We start from the raw sequence: 19,595 nt of genomic DNA on the forward strand, positions 1-19,595 counted from the left end.
CGGAAAGGGCGAGAAGAATGAAGAGGGAGGGTTGATGTATTAGAGTGGAAGGGAGGAGTAGGAGAGAAAGTGAGGAAGAAGGAAATGAGGTTTTCAGTGGAGAGCGACCAGCGACCGGGCGATGAAAGACCACAGCTTGGGTCCTGCTGCTGCTCCCTGGCCGATCAATCGAAACAAAGCCGCTGCGTGCTTGTTCTACAACTCTATATATATACAGCATGGGCTGCGACCAATATACTTTCTTTTTATTGTTCTCTCTTTCACGGCATGTACATAGATAGATCAGCAGCCCCGTCGTTGTGGGATTTCGTCATCTTTTTGGTTTCGATCTATCCATGGAATCTGTGCTACTACTACTACGGAGGACCTAGGTAACTAGTACACTGGGCAGACAAACGATCAATGACCCTGTAAATGTTCCTTGCTCAATAATCTGTCGACTATTCTGTAGCAAAGTTTGTCATCGATAAATAAAGCGATAATTGTTTTCCAAGGGGCTCAGCTGAGTAGTAGTCCAAACTTGACTGGATCTGTATTCGTGGCGGTTGGTGGCAGGTTGGCAGCCCTTTTTCACCGCCCGCTTTCCGTTCTCGAGACTTGCCATGGCCCATGGCCCATGGCCCAAGTTGTGACGAGGAACCATCATCATATGATCAGGGTCTGGAATGAAAGACTCAATGCCATCCACCGACACCTTTCAGTGCTAGAAGTCATAAATCCCGCATCATGAAGATATCAAATATTCTCAGTTCAAATCCCTTGTCGAAAATCCACCTCCCATTGCCGCGGACTCCTCGCCAGTCTCAGCAGCTACTAAATGCCCTTACGTCCTCCTTCCGCCGCGAACTTGATCGTGAACATCCTCTAACCGCTTCCTCCTCAGATGAGGCAACTGGTGTCAATAACTCCTCCACTGGAAACCGTCTAAACGAGGCTCATTCCCACTCCTCCGCTCATGCTACCGAACAACATCTCCGCACACTTCTCAATAATCCCCTCTTCCGCGTATCGCTCCGCGGTCACGGCATCCGGCCCGAGCCACATTTGGATGCGGATGGATCACGGCGTGGTAAAGAGCCTATGGCAATCTTCGACGAACTTGTGGCGGCTGGGTCTGCTACTGCGGCATCCGTCTCAGACTGTCTCAACTGGCAGCTGTTAATAGCCAGCCGTCACAGCGACGAGCGGTTTGTCAAGACACTCAGGGACTCTCGAGCAGGCTCCAGGGTACTTTCCTGGTGGTATTCTTCAGACACGATCTCGAAAATTGAGTTTTTCAGAGACGAAAGAGCGGTGCGTAGCACATGCAAATTCATGGCTGCGGAGGGGCTACAAAGCTCGGTACTGGCTTGGCTGGAAATGCTGCGCGACTGTGATGTTGGTGGCTGGAATCCGACCAAACGTGCTGCGGGAAAACATTTCAAGTATCTTTTGGGGAGTTTCCTGAAGGCTGAAATCGAATGCGGCGGCGGAATAGGTTCTTCCCTACGTTTTTATCTCGACGCATGCAGGATACTCGTGCCAATTGGTGGTGGGGAACCTAGCATGTCCCTGCACATTGCCCTTGGTGCACCGGCGGCCTATCTAATTGATGTTATCGATGGGAGCTTACGCCAGAATCCCGAACTTCCTGTCCCAGTTGATCTATACGATGAGTACGCACAGATGGTATCTACGCTGAAGCTCAGTAAGCTTCACAGCGCTATTATAGCCATTTACCACCCAGCGCGTCCAGACGCAGAACCGTTCGTTCAATTTCTGCACGATTTGCGGCCAGCAGACTTTGAACTGTTTTCACAAGCTCGGCGTACCAAAATTGTTCGAGTAGCTTTTGATGCACTGCGTGTTTTGGCCGATGCTGGGAAGCCAAAAGATGTCACATATGTGGCAAAGTTCTTGGCACAACATACACAGCCAATCCACAGAGCGCAAGGGGCCAGTACTCCGCCCGAGGATGAGGAGCTGCTCAGCACTCTCCTAGACCCGATTGTGAGCGTAGTTTGACTGCTCCCCTGCGGTAACGATGGATGATATCTTGAGCACAGCCTGGCTCTGTTGCTTCTACTGGCTCTCATCCTGGATGTCCCAAATCTATAGCTCCTGCATCTTTATAAGTACTGATCCATGAGGATTGAGGGCGGATCAAAAGACCTGCAATACTATGTAACTCAGTTTCTGGGCTGGTGCATTGCTGAGGGATGGTTCTTCGCATTCTACTCCACAAGCAGCCGCACCAAATGCCATGGAGGTCTGGTTCTTGGCATGCTGACTGAGTTGGGCCGTGGGCCTAGATTGGAGAGTAACTATGCTTACACAGAGTGTTGTTTTCGGGTCTTTTAGCGCGAATTGCTTACTTTGTCTGCGGCCATGATCTCCGAGAGGTCAAGTGTCAAGAGAGGACAGCCGAAATTATTATTTATCCGCAGATGCTCTTGGTAAACGTCACCGCGCAACCACCTCTTGCTCACCCTGATTTCCCTCCATCAGTTTGCACCTCAGATTGATCCATACCTCAAGAGCAAATCCTCAAATTGCTTTTTAAACCAAGAACAGTCTGCTTCCAGTTTCAACTAGCACATCTCTGATAACCGCATCTGTCATTCCCTTCTATCCCCTTCGACATACCATGGCCTCTGCACCTTCAATCGCCGCGCTCGTGTCAGGTACGTACCCCATCCTTAATCATAGCAATACATGTGCTTGATTCTCTAAGATTGACCAAATCAATGATACTAACCATGTTCTAGACCCTATGGGCACGCGACCTCTCAATGATGCTCCGCACCAGAACGGCGATATCCATCCTTCTAAGCCAGCCGAGGACTCAACCAACGCGAACTCATCAGAAACTCGTGCTCCAGCCAATAGAACCCCTAGTGAACCTCTATCGGGATCTCAACTAAATGAGCCCGCTGTTGGCGAGAAGCGAGAGCTTGATAAGCCCTCCAACACGAAACCTGGCATTGAGGAGGTGCCAGAGCGCGACTCTAAAAAGCAGAAAATAGACAAGGATGCCTTTGCCGCTAACGCTGCATACTCCCCTGCAAAGGAAGAGAAAACTGAGCCTAGCCAGACTGCAGTGCAGAAGAAGAGAGGAGGCCGACCCAGGAAGACCAAGGATACCGTCAACAAGGACATCCCTACAGATGGTATCGGAAGTCGGACTCGCAGCCGCACCAAAGTTGTTGCTTGAGATTCCTTGATCATCTTGTCCTCTGTATGTAAGACAAAGTGGAGTGGTGACGTCGGCTTTGAAGGTGGTGCTTTATGCTTGCGAGCAGAGTGCCTCTATTGAATCCTCTCATTTATGATGTTTGCCAAATATGGCCATTGGCCTAAACGAATCTATGTATGGCCTATGAATATGACATCTGCTTCAATTCTCAAGCAATTCTCTCAGATGTTCGAATGTTTCGGGATCATAGTATAGTCGTAACACGAATGCCGACATCGGCACGTAGCTATGTGGACAGGAAGCTGACTCACGCAGTTTCGGAACGGAAGAACCATGATCATTGATAATTTCCCCCCACTATCGTAGGAGGGGAAAGTCGGTGTCATAGATTGAAGAGTCATACAAGGCATTTTTGACTATTATTTCATCTTTCTCGGACACAATTGAGCAACTACTTTGACATTTGACCGCAACTGACCTCCAGACACAATGGGTTCCAACAAGATCTGGCTGCGCGCTGAGACCAAGCCCGCCGAAGCGCGGTCTGCTTGTATGTGATTTCTCATACATCCAGGTACCGTTTGCTAACTGATGGATAGTGACTCCCACCACCTGCAAGGCTCTCATTGATGCTGGCTATGAGGTGACAGTCGAGCGATCTACTCAGCGTATCTTCGACGGTAAGCCTTGTCCCATGAAAACCAATCGCGTGCTCAAAGCAATTGTGTGGACATTGAGTCACCGCTGGCTTTCAATATTTTGTGCTGGACTTTGCTGACTTTGGTCTTTGGTAGATGAGGAATTTGCCAAGGTTCGAACGTCCGATATCTCAATGCGACGAACTTCGGTTCTAACTATACATGGTACAGGTTGGCGCTCCTCTTGTCGAGGAAGGTTCCTGGGTCAAGGATGCGCCCAAGGACGCATACATTCTGGGTCTCAAGGAGCTTCCTGAGGACGACTTTCCCCTCGAGCACGTTCACATCTCATTTGCGCACTGCTACAAGGAGCAGGGCGGTTGGGAGAAGGTCCTGAGCAGATGGCCTCGTGGTGGCGGTGTCCTCCTCGATCTCGAGTTCCTCACTGATGATGTTGGTCGCCGTGTTGCTGGTAAGAAGCTGAATTGTGCTGGGTATCATGGATCAAACTGATTTGATTTCGCGCAGCCTTCGGTTTCTCCGCTGGATATGCTGGTTAGTTCGCCGTTCGACCAGATTGGAAGCATGCTTAACATCATCCTAGGTGCCGCTCTGGCCGTCAAGAACTGGGCTTGGCAACTGACACACCCCGAGGGCGAGCCTCTTGCTGGCGAGAAGCCTTACGCTAACCAAGATCTCTTGATTGAGTCCGTCAAGGCCTCTCTCCAGGCGGGCCAGAAGCAATCCGGCAAGTCCCCGAAGATCCTGGTCATCGGTGCTGTGAGTATTCCACCCGCGCTCTCCAGGCATGTCTGACCTTACGTCTTGTAGCTTGGACGTTGCGGTAAGGGTGCTGTGCAGCTAGCCAAGGACGTCGGCATTCCCGAGTCCGACATCATCCAGTGGGATATGGAGGAGACCAAGAAGGGTTTGTGCTTTTGGTCTTTCTGATGCTCTAATCGCTAACGATGGCTAGGTGGCCCCTTCAAGGAGATTGTCGAGGACTCCGACATCTTTGTTAACTGCATCTACCTGTCTTCCAAGATCCCTCACTGTCAGTCAGCTCCAGGGCCATATCGGAAATGTCCATGATTTTGCTGACTCCTGCATCACAGTCGTCAATGTTGAGAGCCTTTCGACACCCAACCGCCGCTTGTCCGTCATATGCGACGTGAGCGCTGACACGTATGGCGATTTCCTCTGAAAATTCTATGACTGTTACTAAAAGTACCCTTAGTACCAACCCCAACAACCCCATCCCTGTCTACGACATCACCACCACCTTCGACAAGCCCACAGTACCCGTCACTCTGCCCTCAGGCACTCAGGGCACACCTCTCAGTGTGATCAGCATCGACCACCTCCCATCGCTTCTTCCCCGTGAGAGCTCCGAGATGTTCAGTGAAGCGCTGATGCCCAGCTTGCTCCAGCTGAGGGACCGTGAGAACGCTCGCGTTTGGAAGCAAGCCGAAGACCTCTTCAACGAGAAGGTTGCTACTCTTCCCAAGTCGGCGTAAATGCGAAACGCAATGCATGCCAAATACCCAGCGGTAGCGCTGCATGAATCATGTATGGATTAGGGTTACGATAGATACAGAACAAAAGCTTTAGATAATGAACATATTCGGGCATTGATGTATATTTTCATTTGCTGTTGCACCTGCTAAATGTTCTGCCGGACATTTTAGGCGTAACAAGCGCTGAAGTCTCACCGATGCCTCAGTGGCAGCAAAACTCAATTGATCTACAATCGAACTCCGAGTCTCCAACGTTTCATCTCCATTATTGTCCATCCCACGCCGAGCCCTTAACAACCCCGCTCGCATCATTTCTTCAACTCACAGACTGCCATTCTGAAGCAGGCATCACAGGCACAGGAAGTCTGGAAGTCATAGCTCGGTCACAACTTGTCGTGGCGTCACTAACCGTCCAGCAAAGGATCTGCAGGTCTATCGACCGCAAATCCCCTCTGGCGCCCACCTCGTCGTCAATCGTGACGGCAATCCGACCGCAATCATTGGCTCTGCTGACGTCCGCTGAGGCATGATCATGGCGTCCCTAGGCAATTAGCCTTACTAGCTGTCCAGCCCTGCTTTTGGATCTGGATTATTGTTCATTGTGAAGCTGCCCTGGCGCAGAAGGATGTGGGGACTCCAACGGAGCTTCGGGCACTAGGTACAGCGACTGCGGTCGGCGCTGGAGAACATCCGAACATCTGCGCTCAGTCTGCAGCCTTGCTTCCATTTGCTTTCCCTTCTTCCATTAATTGCGAATCTTACTGCTGACGGGTAAATTCTCGAGCAGTAGCCTATGGACGGTTACTGTGCTGCCTACGTATTCGTCTGAACGACCCCTCCGGACGTGGTCGGAACCTGTCATCCTTCATCAGCACCTACGGTACCCCAGTCTCTCTTCTCTCCGCAGCCCGCACAGCCTTCCCCGAAACCTGGCTGGGGTCTTTGATGGCAAATTTATTCTTCCACGGCTGACATCCGCCCGCTTTCTGGCTCACCCGTCCTGGAGAACGACATCTCGGAAAGAGTGCTGAATTCCAAATCGGGGTTCCAAATACATCACTAGCAACAGTAATTGCTTTTTCGCAGCTCAGAGACAACGCCTGTGCGCGGTTTTCACTTGCAGGCTTTGTTATAGGCGACCCATGGAAGACCAATAATATAGCAGCCAAACAGCCCTTGTACGAAAAATCCACGGGTTGATGCAGGAAAAACCAACTACGGTCGCCGCTTATGCGGCAGGAGCATCTCTGGCGGCTGTTGCTTTGTTCTACGTCTTTGGGCCGAATTACACCATTGATGGCGATGATGCAGGAGGGAATCGCAAGAAGAGCATCGTTGGCCTTTCCAACCCCGCCAATGACTGTTTTATCAACTCCGTCCTTCAGGCACTAGCCGGCTTGGGAGATCTGCGCTTGTACTTGATCAGAGAGCTCCATCGGCGTGAGCTTGATGGGCCTGAAGTCTACAACCAGTTGCCCGAGTCGGATGAGCAGTTACGCGAGAAGAGGCCGGATCGGCTCCGGGAGCTTCAGCAGGGTACGATCACCAGGGCGCTGAAGGAGATGCTAGATCGGCTGAATGAGCGGCCGATTTACAAGAAGACAATCACGGCGCGCGGTTTCATCCAGGCCTTGGAGTTTGCTTACCGCACACGAATCAGTCGCAACCAGCAGGACGCGCAGGAGTTCCTGCAGATTGTGGCTGAAAGACTGTCAGACGAGTACCATGCCGGTGTCAAGGCACGCCAGCGGGCGGAGAAGTCAATTGAAGGCAGCCCTGAGCAAGACAGCGAGGAAGCTCCATCTGAAATTGAAGTGCGAGTGGATGATGGCTCGGAAAACGGCCTCCCCGCCACTATAGACACCAAGCTCAAGGAGATTGACAACGAGTACGGCTTTCCTTTTGAAGGCAAGATGGAATCGCAGATCGAATGCCAGTTCTGCCACTACAAATACAAACCAAACCAAACAACGTTTGTCAACTTGACTCTACAAGTCCCGCAGAAGAGCTCTACCACACTCAATGCATGCTTTGACGGCCTACTTAAGACCGAATACATCGACGACTTTAAGTGTGACAAATGCCGGCTGCTACACGCAATCGAAGTGAAGTCAAACGAGCTTATCAAAGCTCGTTCAGCATCGGACAGGCAGTCTCTAGAAGCTGAAATAGAGAAGATCCAGATCGCTCTTGCCAGTGATCCGGAATGCGCCCTGGATGGAGTGACGCTACCACCGTCAGAGCTTGCACCGAAACGCAAAATCGCCAGGCATATGCGGATTACGGTCTTCCCCAAAATCATCGCCATCCATCTTTCACGGTCGATGTTCGACCGAAGCGGTTCCACGAAGAATGCCGCGAAGGTCTCTTTTCCCGAACGACTCGCGCTCGGGGGTATCCTGGACCAAAAGTGGTTCAAATTGCTAGCCATTGTCTGCCACAAAGGTAGTCATAATAGCGGACATTACGAATCATTCCGGCGAAACCATCTCTACCCTCCATACTCCACACCCAGCGTGTTCAGCTCCTATGCACAAAGTCGTGCAGCTAGCGAGAATCCCTCCCGCGTAGCAAGCCCGCGTCTTCCCGCCAGCAGCAGCAGCATCGAACCTCCGGCTCTTAACATATCGACTCCAGCCTCACCATCATCATCTCTCTCCCCGGACTCACCATCTAGACCTTCTTCAACAACTGACCTCAAGAGCCCTCGCCCAGCAACATCCAACTCCCGCGTCTCTTTTCAGAGTACGCACTCGTCCTCCAAACAGAATCTCTCACCTACGTCCGCGCAACGTGGCTCATCTCTCGATACCGCTCGCCTCAGCAGCCCTGCTTCACGATCATCCCTCGCCGAGCGAAACGCTTCAGCAACAGACACGGAAGCCAGTGCAAGCGCATCAGTTGCATCGCGACTGCGGCGACGCCGCAAACCGGCTGACCGGTGGTGGCGGATCTCGGACGAAAAGATCAAGGAGTGCAAGACCTCTGACGTGCTGGGAATGCAGAAGGAAGTGTATCTTTTGTTCTACGAGTTGGAGAAGACGGCTGCTTGAGGCCGCGGTTGCTCCATTGCACTTCCTCGCATTCTCGGGAGAATGGCTAGGTTTATACGGCTAATTACTATACAAGTTTGTAGAGACTTGGATCATGTGAAGAATTTCATAGAGTATTTGCACGACTGGATATATGGATATCTATTGTTTCTGTTCTCTTCTGGCTAAATATAGAGGGCATTTTGTCGGTTTGTTCTTTTGTTCTCTACTTCGCCTTCTTCTGTCTATCCACGATATGAACCAGACTCTTTGTTCATTGGCTACCAGTAGAGATCAAGGTCGTCAGACGCAATTGTGATATAACGAGCTGCCACGCGGCAATTCTATATAGAAGTCACCAGGGAGTTAGTTCTCAGTGAGTCATAGTGCGTACAAGTCGTAGAAAGTCCAAGAGCCTTGAAGGATCACCAACGCAGAAATCAGAGGTGACTTTCCAGCACCGGGTCTGAATCCTCGTATAAAATAAGAAATGTTCTCGGTCCTCTGAAAATACATATACCGAGTCTCAGTTTGGGCATTAGAGGTTGAAACAGGAGCTGGAGCAGCGCTGCCTATACATACCTACAACGGCAACTAAAAATAATCTGCACACCTAAACATCAAGTAATTGTTTTGCTTTGATGGCTAGATACAAATAGGCTCGTGCCATTTGTTAAGCATCATACCCGTTTCACCGACAGCTTTCTTTCTTTGAGAGTAAAACTTGCTGAAGACGGCTAACCCTATTGGGTGTGTACAAAGAGCTTATGGGCGTTCGTCTACAAAGAGTTTGGTATATACTCTCTACACAGCGCGCAAATATAGATGCATGTTCAAGACAGTAAAGAGATATGGAACAGTTTGGAGCCAGACTTGGGGAGATAGTGATTGATGATAGATAAATAATACATTCTGTCCCTGACGGAGGATTTTAGCATACATACTTGAGGTTCTGACTTTATGAAATACGATCTACACTTTGATAGTGGCTATACATTGATATATTTTACAGTATAGCGCAGATACATCTTCATGGCTATACCTTACGTTCTAATCCCACCAATACCAGAGGGATACTATGAGCCCTACCTCAAGTCTGTGATGGCCGACGATCATGAGGACCAGCACAACGACAACGACGAATACAACAACAACCACAACAGACGATTAGACGACGACGACGATAATAACGACCGTCCCATTAGCGCCGAGTCTCTTCGGCCATGGTATGCGAAGGACTTCCCCATCGAATATCCCCTACCACGACACTCGCCACCAGCTGTACTTCCCCCACTGCCACGGCGTTTCTCCTGGCCACCCGATGATCTCCCTCCGCCTCCAAAGGTGGTGATTCGGAACCTGCCACCGGCTCCATTGTGCCCAGCTCTGCCAAAGAAGCCGCTTATCGGGGTTCGGCAGCGGCTGGGTGGTGCGTTTAATGTTTTGGCAGGCGCGCTGGGGTTTGGAGTAGGAGGCGCTGGGGATGCAACTGAGCACAATGATGCTCGTCCAGGAGATGAGGCTATTACACAGTCTGAGGGCGAGTCTGAGTCTGAGTCTGAGCGTGCCTCTGCTTCCCCTTCTGCTTCTCCTCGTATCCGCGAATATGTGGAGTATCGAGGAGACGAACCCATGGATTCCCCTGAGGAGACGGAGCAGTCGGAGGAGAGTAGAGGTAATGAGAGGAGAGACCCATGGAATTTCATGGCGCCAGGATCGGGATTCTATTCGGATAGCGCTACGTCGAGTGAGGATGGCGGTGCTGGGGGTTGGGACAAAGAAGCTGGAGAGCGGGAGGAAGTGCCAGAAGAGGAAGGAGGGAGCGGGAAGGAGGAGGGGCCGGAGGAGCCTCTTATCTCCGACGCCAGCTCTGGCTCCGACGATGACCTGCCATCCAACACCACCACCACCGCTCCTTCCCGCTTCTACAACCCAGACGTCCCACGCCCGTCAATCGAGGACGAGAACGATGAGGCGCTAGTCGCCAGCCCCGCGACAAGCCCTATTCGCTTGTTCTCTGACGATGTTCCTGCTCGCAGGCCTTCACCAGGACTCGCCCGATCTTCTAACCGACCAGAGGAACCGGAAGACAGGGCCCAGAGTCTGCCTCAAGACGAAGACGTCGTTCAGCCTGGTGATATCTCGATTGCGTTTGCACCAGCATTAGCAGGGTACCCTGCAGGCCTCCTACCTGCAGCTGATGAAGAGAATGTGCCGGCTATCAACGTTGCTCCAGAGCCTCGTGATCCTTTGCCAGTTCAGGCGCAAACATTGCTAGACCTGTCTCCCGAGCAAATAGCGCCAACGAAAGAGAACAATGAACAAGACTCTACAGAAGCCAGAGGCGCTGCTGCGCCGCCTGGCAGTGCCTCATCTGCTTTTGTGCAAACGGTGCCAGACCTGCCCTCTAGCAGGCCAGCACAACTGAGGGAAAATAAGGCACAAATTCCCAGCGATGAACCTACTTCCGTGTGGAACGGCAATGGCTTGCCTAGCCAGGCTTGGGCAGCATTAGACTCTCCTCCTAATTTACCACCGCAGCCAGAGGCGGATGACAGTCTAGACAGTGCAGATTCCGCTTCTACAAAACCCGAGGATAACTTGCCTTCTTTTGGGAGAACATCACCGTCCTCTGCTCCTGAGCGAGCAGTAGAACAGGATGGGGATGAGGACGAGGACCAAACTTCCACAGACTCTGATTCTATTGCAGACAGCGATTCGACCGGCTCTATACCAACCACCCCAGAATTACTGGCAGGCCCTCTAAATCCGCCTGCAACCCTAATGGGTGACGGAGGGTTTGCGTTCTGGACCAGAATAGAATCTGTGGAACCAAGACGTTGCACTCCACCGCCATTCCCACGGTTCTGGTCCCAAAGTCCTAAACAGCCATCAGATGCTGGATGGGATGTATCGCCTCCAAATGCTGCTTCTAGTCAGAGAAATGATGGTCCTGATCACGGCTCTAATGCGCCCCGCTCCTCAGTATCACAATCGAATGAGCCCAATTCAGTGGTCGAAAATGAGCAAGGGGAGAAGAATCGAAGTAAAGATAGTGAGAGGAATGGCCATCACGTTGATAAAGGAGAAGGCCAGCGAGAAGGCCAGGGAGAAGGCCAGGGAGACGACCGGGGAGACGACCGGCGGGATAAGCAACAGGACAAGCGGCAGGGCCAGCAGGAGGACGAGCAGGAGGACGAGCAACAACTCAGTCCTGATGAACCAATTCCGTCAATTGAGGGCGGTTTCTCCCTTAATGACCAAGATAATCTCCGCTCCAATAGTCAAAAGGGTTCCCGCTCAAGTTCGGACGGCTTCCACTTCAATGACAAAAACAGCAATGCTGATAACGCCAGCAACGATAAGAACGATAATTTCCGCTCAGACTCGGACGACATGCTCTCCAATCACAAAGGTAGCAATGCCGATAAAGCCGACAACGATAGGCAGGGGTCGCGGCAGGGTCGAGCGGTTTCTAACCGCCATCTCAATATGGATTTTCCGGGGGGATGGAACCCTGAGCCCTTATCACCGCGAGAGGAGGCGATTAATTTCCCTTTGAATAAGAAAAATATTCTGCTAGGACGTTCGCCTACGGACTCACCTACAGATGAAGACACCGAGAAAGCTACCTCGGAAGAACCAGAAAAGCGGCCTGCGAAAGAGAGATATGGATCTGAAGAGCTTGAGGAGGTTGTAAGTCAGCTTAACCCCGATTTGTATAATGCCATCTGGGCACTAAATCTCCCTGTTCTACGGCAGCCGTTGTCGCCAATGTCTTCTGAGCCTCCCACTCCAAGAGAGGCCGAGTTCGATGGCTGTCCTACTGAATCAGTGTCTTCTGAGCCTCCTACTCCAAGAGAGTCCAATTTTGATGGCTGTCCTGGTGTGTCAGTGTCCCCTGAGTTTGAATCTTCAGAGGAAATGTCTTCTGAGCCTCTAACTCCAAGAGAGGCCGATTTCGATGGCTTTCCTACTGATTCAATGTCTTCTGAGCCTCCCACTCCAAGAGAGTCCAATTTCTGTGGTTGTCCGGGTGTGTCAGTGTCTCCGAGGAGTGGTCTTTTTGGCAATGGTGCGTCTGATTATGATTCGTCTGGTGATAGTTCTTCTGGGGATAATTTTCCAAGGGGTGGTCCTGCAGCAAGGGGCTCTAGATCTCCGCCAGAAGCTTCACCAACCGGACGTCGACGAACGCATATTAGAGCTGGCGAAGCAAATGTGTCTGATGCAGATCCTCGTTGGAGAGGAGACTCTGGAACTGGACGTCCACAAGTGTGCAATGGGTCTGGAGAACCGACGGTGTCTCATGCACCTGTTCACTGGAAGGGGGAAGGTCCGTCTACAGGCCGGAGAGGTAGAAGTGGGAGGGAGTCGGACCTCGATTATGTGGATAATGGAGTGGGAGAGGATGAGGATGAGGAGGAAGAAGAGGGCGAAAGAGAGGAGGAAGATGATAACAGTTCAGCGAACACTGGCGGTGACGACGATGACCCGAAACCCCCCCCCAAAGGCCATACGAGGTAGGAAACGTCCGGCAACCGCTGCCGCCGGCACTCGCGCAGGAGGGCCAAAAAAAATAAACTTGGGCAATCGTGATCAATCTCCAGGAAGTCCAGGAACAGGCAGGCCCAGAGGAAGCGCAAGAAATGGCACTGATGGTAACGATCCGACGGCAACAACCACCGGGGCCACCGGGGCCACCAATGGCGCTGGAGCTGAAGGTGCCAGAGGCGCTGCAGGATCCGGAGAGGCTACCGGTAGAGTAACAAGAAGTAGCACCAAACGAGCAGCAGCTACGCCGTCTGATAACCCGGGGGGTGCAAAGAAAAGAAAGAAAAAAGATCCCCGTATGAAACCCATCCCCTTCACCCATTTTCAGGATCTGCATTACAATGTAAGAAACTAATTGCCAATTTCTTTGCAGCACCATCTCTGAGAGTTAAGAATACGGCCCCCACCACGAAGGGTTCTCTTTATGTCCTAGGGGAAAATGACTTCGGCCAGCTTGGTATGGGCGATCGAAAGACGTACACGCGGCCCACCAAAAACACAACCCCCGGGCTTCCAAAGTTCGTACAGGTAGCGGCTGGCCGTTGGCACTGCATTGCTCTCTCCGATGACCTTAAGAAGATTTTCACTTGGGGTGACAATTCGTACGCTCAGCTGGGAAGGGACCCACCGGATTTTAAGGGTATTGATACGACGCGCCCCTCTGAAGTTGAAAGATTAGCAAGACTCAAGGCCGAGGGAAAGGAAGAGGAAGCGAACGCCAAGGGCTCGAAATCCGCTAGATCCGCAAAGAAAACCCCAAAAAACAAAAAAAACCAAGAAAAGCCAGAAGAACCAAAAGAACCAAAAGAACCGGATAAACCGAATCCCGATATGGGAACTGAAATTAGGGAAACACCAGCCGAAGTTGTATTCCCGAGGTTAAGGCCTGGTTCGAGATTCGTGCAGGTCGTGGCAACGGATACGGCATGTTTCGTCCTGACGGAAGATGGTGATGTGTGGGGTTGGGGAACCTTCAGAGTACGTCCCTTGCATCGATTTGGCGTGGAACATAATGCTAATCCAATGTGTTGTATAGGAGGGAGACGCTAAAGAATACTGGAATACGCCAGTGATTGGCTTCCGCCGAGACATGAAATTCCAAAAACGACCATATCGGTACCCAAAGAACACCGAACTCAAAAACGTCAAACGACTTGCTGCCGGCGCCGAGCACGTCCTCGCCCAGATCGCAGTAACAGCTCAGTCTGCTGGAAACCTGTCTAAAACACCAATGCTGTGCGATAGAGATTGTGTCAGGTCCTGGGGCAGCCACAAAAACGGTCAACTCGGTCATAGGAGCTCTACCGACTTCACCTGCCTTAACGTAGGCCTTTGTGCCTTTAGTAAAGATAACGATGCACGTTGGAGGAAGGAGTACGATTTCGAAGTAGAGACCATCAGCACAGGCAAGTACCAGAGCTTTGTTACCTTTAAGGACAAACATATTTATTCCTGGGGATATAACAAACATTACCAGACGGGCCACATGGATTATATTGGTACTGACACAAACACTTGGATCCATGGAATTCCCACGAACCTCGATTTACCTAGGGTTAGGCCCTACTTCAACAAGCAATACCCGTGTTTTACATCTGTCAGCGCGGGCGTACAATATGGTGTTGCTATACCACACAACGACAGACTGTGTCGGGCTTGGGGCCATGTGTCCTACGGTCTAGTGGGAAACCCCATGGACGAAATAGCCCGCCCCCCCCTCGACATCGACAAGGGTGTCGTAGACCGCCCCATATTGGTTCGAGACACCACAAAAGCTGTGATGGGCAGGGTCAGCGAGGTGGCCGCCGGGGCCACCCATACGGTTGCGGTCTTGGAAAACGGGAGAGCGATGGGTTGGGGGCGGAATGGCTGGTGCCAACTCGGAGAGACTGGACCCTTGTTCGATCCTAACGCTGCCGGACTCAACGGAAACAACTATTGTGATTTGGCGACGGAGCTTGTGCTGCCGCAGAGGCGGGGGAGAGTTGTTTCGGCTGCTGTGGGTGCACATTTTACCATCTTGCTTGTTGATGAGGATGCGGAGCCGGATGCGGAGGCGGTTGGGGTACCGGCGCCCGAAAATGGCCTAAGACGCAGTAACCGGAGCCGCACTACCAGGGGACCTTATTGAGGCTTGGGCTTGAGACTGAAGATGGGAGTTGGGATGGGAATGGGAATGGGAATGGGGATCCCATGGTTGTTTCTTGTATATATACTCTGCATTGCTTTTTGGCTTGGCTATTCACGGTATTGCTTTAGCGTGGATTGTTTGTATATATGAATATACATGTATATAGAACCATCCACCGGTTTAGACTAGATGTTTCTGCATATAGAACTGTATATAACTCACTATATACCAGCATACATACCCCACGAAGTACAAAGAGACACCTAATCAATATCCATACGATATGACAAAGCCCCGCATCAGCCCAGGTAGCCAGCCCAATACCCCAGAGCCACAATTGGACTGAGTACGGAGTATATGGAGTACGGACGAAAGTTCCGAGGCCTACCGTGTCCATGGTAGAGTTAAAGTCATCAGAAGTTAATTTAGGTTTCCTGCCGCTGTAGATCCGGAGTATTAAGGTTTTCATTGTTTGATACAATAAGGTACTACGCAATCTGCGGTGCACCTGTGGTTTCAGGTATAATGGTATGGTGGTATGGATGCTACCGAGCTTTTAAGGGTTTCGGCGTGCGCGTCGCCGGTCAGGGGTATGCGCTTGCAGGATATGTGAGGATTGGACAGGATGCAACTCCTGCTCGAATTACGGTTTCGGGATCACGGATGAAAGGGGAGACTAATGCTATGATTTGGTTCGCGAATAAAACTCTATTATGACATGAATGTTGAAAGCAAAAGTGTATCATCTCAATCTTTAACCTGAGCGCCGAAATAGGAAAAAACTCAATAGTGAAAGCAAGAGCGAAGCCAAAGCAGGCAGGCATCTCACAATCTGTATCCCACCTCGCAAGGCATGACTTTTGAGGGAGCTAGAAAGAGCAAGGGCAATGGCAGGAGCGATGGGAAGGTTGCGATAACCACTGACCCCCAATTCCCGCTAGCCCCGTCACCATAGCATTTTGTGAGATGCCTTGAGGATGTAGCAGCAGCTCATACCGGAGAGGGAACCCTGTCAGGTAAGAACCAATGTAGATTCCCCAACTTCGCCAACGAGTCCTTGACGCCGCTGATGTGCGATTTGATTTGCAGGAGCTTGCTCCAGTCTTCATCTATGGCCGCATTCAGCTTGACATAGTCCACGTCGTCGTCTTCACCAGTAGGCACAGTATAGACATGATCCGTCTCGTGGTCCATAAGATGCGCAATGCTGTTCTGACCGTAGTGACCCCTGTCACGGCCCCAGTCACCGCCCAAGTTATGGTCAGTGGCAAAAGCATAATGGCTTCCATACAGGCCTGCCCCAGAGACGGGAGGTTGTTCCGCGTTGAGGTCATCAGGTAGAAGAGGCTTTGGGATTGCACCATCAGCATCAGCAAAAGGTTGAAGCGCAGGGGCCTCATGTAACAACTTCTTGGACCTGACGGACTCCTGGATGTTATCCAGTTTTTCGATCCAATCGTCCATCTGCTCGGCGAGATCGTTGTAAAATTGCCGGAGGAAGTCGTCTGGGTCGGCGAACCGAGTAGACCGCGGGATACGTCTAGGCGGTTCAACTCCTTGAGATGGCGGATATCCGCTGATTGGAGAGAGGGGGCTTTGGAGGGTTGGACAGTACTGGCCGTCCACAGTGTCGGAGTCGCTGTCCATTTGGCTTGGTCTCTGCGGGCTTGGGCAGCAGGCAGGTGGTATTCTGAGGTCGTCTATCATAACCTGGACCTGAGAAGGCGTTGATATTGGTGAAGAAGCGTTGAAATTGTAGAAGCAGACGAAATGCAGTCAATATACAATTGTTGCAAAAAAAAAAAGAGGATATCAAGAAGAACAAGTGAAACACTCAACTGCTGGCCACTCTGAGAGGTTTTTATTAGTATGTTGAAAACTTTAATGTTTCATGACACAGGATGAAGTACTGAGAGTCATGGCGGAATACCAGCCCTAGATTGCTGAGCCGAGTACATTTTGGAAAGCAGAGTCTTTCCAGCAGGTTCGAGTGAGTCATCTACACAAAAATCTAAGAACCACATCAGTATAAGTATGTCTGGGGGGAATGATTCCAACCGCGTACAGCCATCGCATGATCAAGTATGAGACGACAGGAACGGTTGGGTAGCAGAGCCGTTGTACCTAGATAGGGAGAGAGTGCCGGATCCAACGTCCTACTACTAGAGCTTTCCGGAGGCAACCGCATAAGACTGCTGTGAATAGTGTCAGGATTCCGAGCCTGCAACTTGTTCTGAGCGCTGTGCTCCGAAGGCCCAAGACTGGCGGGAAGTTAACGCAGGAACCCCGCTATTTTCCCGAATCTGAGATTGAGGCACGAAAGAAAAACGGAGATGGGTTAATTCTTTAGAGCTCAGCCGAGCTTGTTTCGTTTATTGGTCTTATGTTGTCTCGACAAGATATAGAATCCCCGGCTGGATACAAGACCATGCGTAATCTGATGCATCTCTTTGGCTGAGGTTGAAGGCCATCAGCCCTGCAGCAGAGCAGCAGTGAAGTGGTCGAGTCGTGGTTGACTCGGCGACGGCAAGCATGATGTCATGTGATTCGATTCCGATAGCGGGGAGTTTCGGAGCTATGGCCTAAGGCACCAATAGAGCGTCATAATCCCTCAGCCAACCCCACCAGAGCAACAGCTGTACCGGCAGGCAACTTGGAAGAATCAAGACCGAGAACCGTCGAGAACGGGACTGCAGAGACGAAAACAGGAGATAGCCGGGGCCAATTGGCCATATTAATAAGATCTTCATCCCCTCTGGACGCTGATTCTGTCCTTTCTCCTTTTCTCTGCCTACCAGTCGTAACATCACTCATACATCACTTACATCACTTCCCCACTACCCGGTGAGTTCTTTGCCCCTCATTCCTTACTTAACCGCCGTATTCGTCGTTTCGGTAAAGGCCTCGAGCTCAGACTTTCTTATTTCTAACTTCTTCCAGCCTCCTTTCTTCTTCCCCTCTTCCATCTTCCACATCTCTAATCCAAGCCTCTACCTAATCACTTCTATCTATTCACATCAATCACAATGGGTGTCCTCGAGAAGCTCTCCCGCAAGTCCGGTGTCATCGTCGGTGACGACGTTCTCCGTCTCTTCGAGTACGCTCAGGAGAACAACTTTGCTGTCCCCGCCATTGTACGTCCTTTGTTGCTTGGCTCACCAATGAAGGAGTTACTCTAACATACCACAGAACGTCACCTCCTCTTCCGTCGTCGTTTCCTGCCTTGAGGCTGCTCGCGACCAGAACTGCCCCATCATCCTCCAGGTCTCTCAGGGTGGTGCTGCTTTCTTCGCTGGCAAGGTGCGTGCATAAAAAACCACAATTGTAAATGAAACCAACCTAACCCGCGCAGGGCGTCAGCAACGATGGACAGGCCGCTTCCATTGCCGGTGGTATCGCCGCTGCTCACTACATCCGCAGCATTGCTCCTGCCTACGGCATCCCCGTTGTCCTCCACACCGACCACTGCGCCAAGAAGCTCCTCCCTTGGCTCGATGGTCTCCTCGACGCCGACGAGGCCTACTTCAAGCAGCACGGCGAGCCCCTCTACTCTTCTCACATGATCGATCTGTCTGAGGAGCCCGTCGACTACAACATCGACACCACCGCCAAGTACCTCAAGCGTGCTGCTCCCATGAAGCAGTGGCTCGAGATGGTGAGTTCTTCCACCTTAGCTGCAAAATCCTTGATCTAACTGTCGCAGGAAATCGGTATCACCGGTGGTGAGGAGGACGGTGTCAACAACGAGGACGTCGACAACAACTCCCTCTACACCCAGCCCGAGGACATCCTCGCCATCCACAACGCTCTCTCCAAGATCTCCCCCTACTTCTCTATTGCCGCTGGTTTCGGTAATGTCCACGGTGTCTACAAGCCCGGCAACGTCCGTCTCCACCCCGAACTCCTCAGCAAGCACCAGGCCTACGTCAAGGAGCAGACCGGCTCCAAGAAGGACAAGCCCGTCTTCTTCGTCTTCCACGGTGGTTCCGGTTCCTCCAAGGCCGAGTACAAGGAGGCCATCAGCTATGGTGTCGTCAAGGTCAACCTCGACACCGACATGCAGTACGCCTACCTCACCGGTGTCCGTGACTTCATTCTCGGCAAGAAGGACTACCTTATGTCGACTGTCGGCAACCCTGAGGGTGAGGACAAGCCCAACAAGAAGTTCTTCGATCCCCGCGTCTGGGTTCGTGAGGGTGAGAAGACCATGAGCAAGCGTGTCCAGGTCGCTCTCGAGGACTTCAACACCGCTGGCAAGCTCTAAAGAAGTTATGACTTTGCAAATAATTTTGGACATTCATGATTATACAGATATGAGGCGACGAGATACCAATGAAAGAATGTGTACAGCCTAGAAAAGCTTGAGTTTGTCAGTAGATGGGGATGGCGTTAGCGTGGTATTGACGATGTATCTTATGATATCAATCCATCAGTGAAACACTAATAGGCGACTTGTGCTTGTAATCAATTAGAGTAGGAGAGCCGGCCTGGCCCATCGTATCCACTTGAACTTGGGCTACACCATAGAAGTGAAATCTATATAGTCTC

At 51.3% G+C, this 19,595-nt stretch overlaps 7 protein-coding genes across 7 annotated transcripts; 6 read left to right on the forward strand and 1 right to left on the reverse strand.

The window, feature by feature from the left end:
• The first annotated feature begins 80 nt into the window (after positions 1–80).
• BDW74DRAFT_151607 (uncharacterized protein) lies at positions 81–505 on the forward strand. The gene has a single exon (XM_073724218.1). It carries the CDS (start codon positions 85–87, stop codon positions 373–375), a length of 291 nt encoding a protein of 96 aa, XP_073584993.1. The 5' UTR covers positions 81–84; the 3' UTR covers positions 376–505.
• Positions 506–625: 120 nt separating this feature from the next.
• On the forward strand, positions 626–2,674 carry BDW74DRAFT_140326 (uncharacterized protein). Its single transcript, XM_073722509.1, has one exon. It carries the CDS (start codon positions 727–729, stop codon positions 2,002–2,004), a length of 1,278 nt encoding a protein of 425 aa, XP_073584994.1. The 5' UTR covers positions 626–726; the 3' UTR covers positions 2,005–2,674.
• Positions 2,627–3,193, forward strand: BDW74DRAFT_177284 (uncharacterized protein; the record flags this gene model as incomplete). Its single annotated transcript, XM_073728842.1, has 2 exons — positions 2,627–2,663; positions 2,748–3,193. 2 exons carry the CDS (start codon positions 2,627–2,629, stop codon positions 3,191–3,193), a joined length of 483 nt encoding a protein of 160 aa, XP_073584995.1.
• A 471-nt stretch (positions 3,194–3,664) lies between these two features.
• Positions 3,665–8,383, forward strand: BDW74DRAFT_167389 (bifunctional saccharopine dehydrogenase/ubiquitin carboxyl-terminal hydrolase; the record flags this gene model as incomplete). Its single annotated transcript, XM_073726687.1, has 12 exons — positions 3,665–3,725; positions 3,775–3,855; positions 3,895–3,899; positions 4,045–4,285; positions 4,342–4,368; positions 4,418–4,593; positions 4,645–4,741; positions 4,790–4,867; positions 4,929–4,998; positions 5,051–5,303; positions 6,536–6,692; positions 6,723–8,383. The coding sequence occupies 12 exons, from the start codon at positions 3,665–3,667 to the stop codon at positions 8,381–8,383; spliced, it is 2,907 nt and encodes a 968-aa protein (XP_073584996.1).
• Positions 8,384–12,143: 3,760 nt separating this feature from the next.
• Positions 12,144–15,262, forward strand: BDW74DRAFT_151614 (RCC1 domain-containing protein). Its single transcript, XM_073724219.1, has 3 exons — positions 12,144–13,212; positions 13,290–13,894; positions 13,953–15,262. Exons 1-3 carry the CDS (start codon positions 12,327–12,329, stop codon positions 15,045–15,047), a joined length of 2,586 nt encoding a protein of 861 aa, XP_073584997.1. The 5' UTR covers positions 12,144–12,326; the 3' UTR covers positions 15,048–15,262.
• A 775-nt stretch (positions 15,263–16,037) lies between these two features.
• Positions 16,038–16,694, reverse strand: BDW74DRAFT_177288 (uncharacterized protein; the record flags this gene model as incomplete). Its single annotated transcript, XM_073728843.1, has 1 exon — positions 16,038–16,694. The coding sequence occupies one exon, from the start codon at positions 16,692–16,694 to the stop codon at positions 16,038–16,040; it is 657 nt and encodes a 218-aa protein (XP_073584998.1).
• A 1,038-nt stretch (positions 16,695–17,732) lies between these two features.
• On the forward strand, positions 17,733–19,568 carry BDW74DRAFT_151619 (fructose-bisphosphate aldolase FBA1). The gene is made up of 5 exons (XM_073724220.1): positions 17,733–17,891; positions 17,988–18,181; positions 18,237–18,347; positions 18,400–18,702; positions 18,751–19,568. Exons 2-5 carry the CDS (start codon positions 18,074–18,076, stop codon positions 19,309–19,311), a joined length of 1,083 nt encoding a protein of 360 aa, XP_073584999.1. The 5' UTR covers positions 17,733–17,891; positions 17,988–18,073; the 3' UTR covers positions 19,312–19,568.
• Positions 19,569–19,595: the final 27 nt, after the last annotated feature.

This window comes from Aspergillus multicolor (assembly GCF_047715735.1).
Source record: "Aspergillus multicolor strain CBS 133.54 unplaced genomic scaffold BDW74scaffold_9, whole genome shotgun sequence".
NCBI lineage: Eukaryota > Fungi > Ascomycota > Eurotiomycetes > Eurotiales > Aspergillaceae > Aspergillus > Aspergillus multicolor.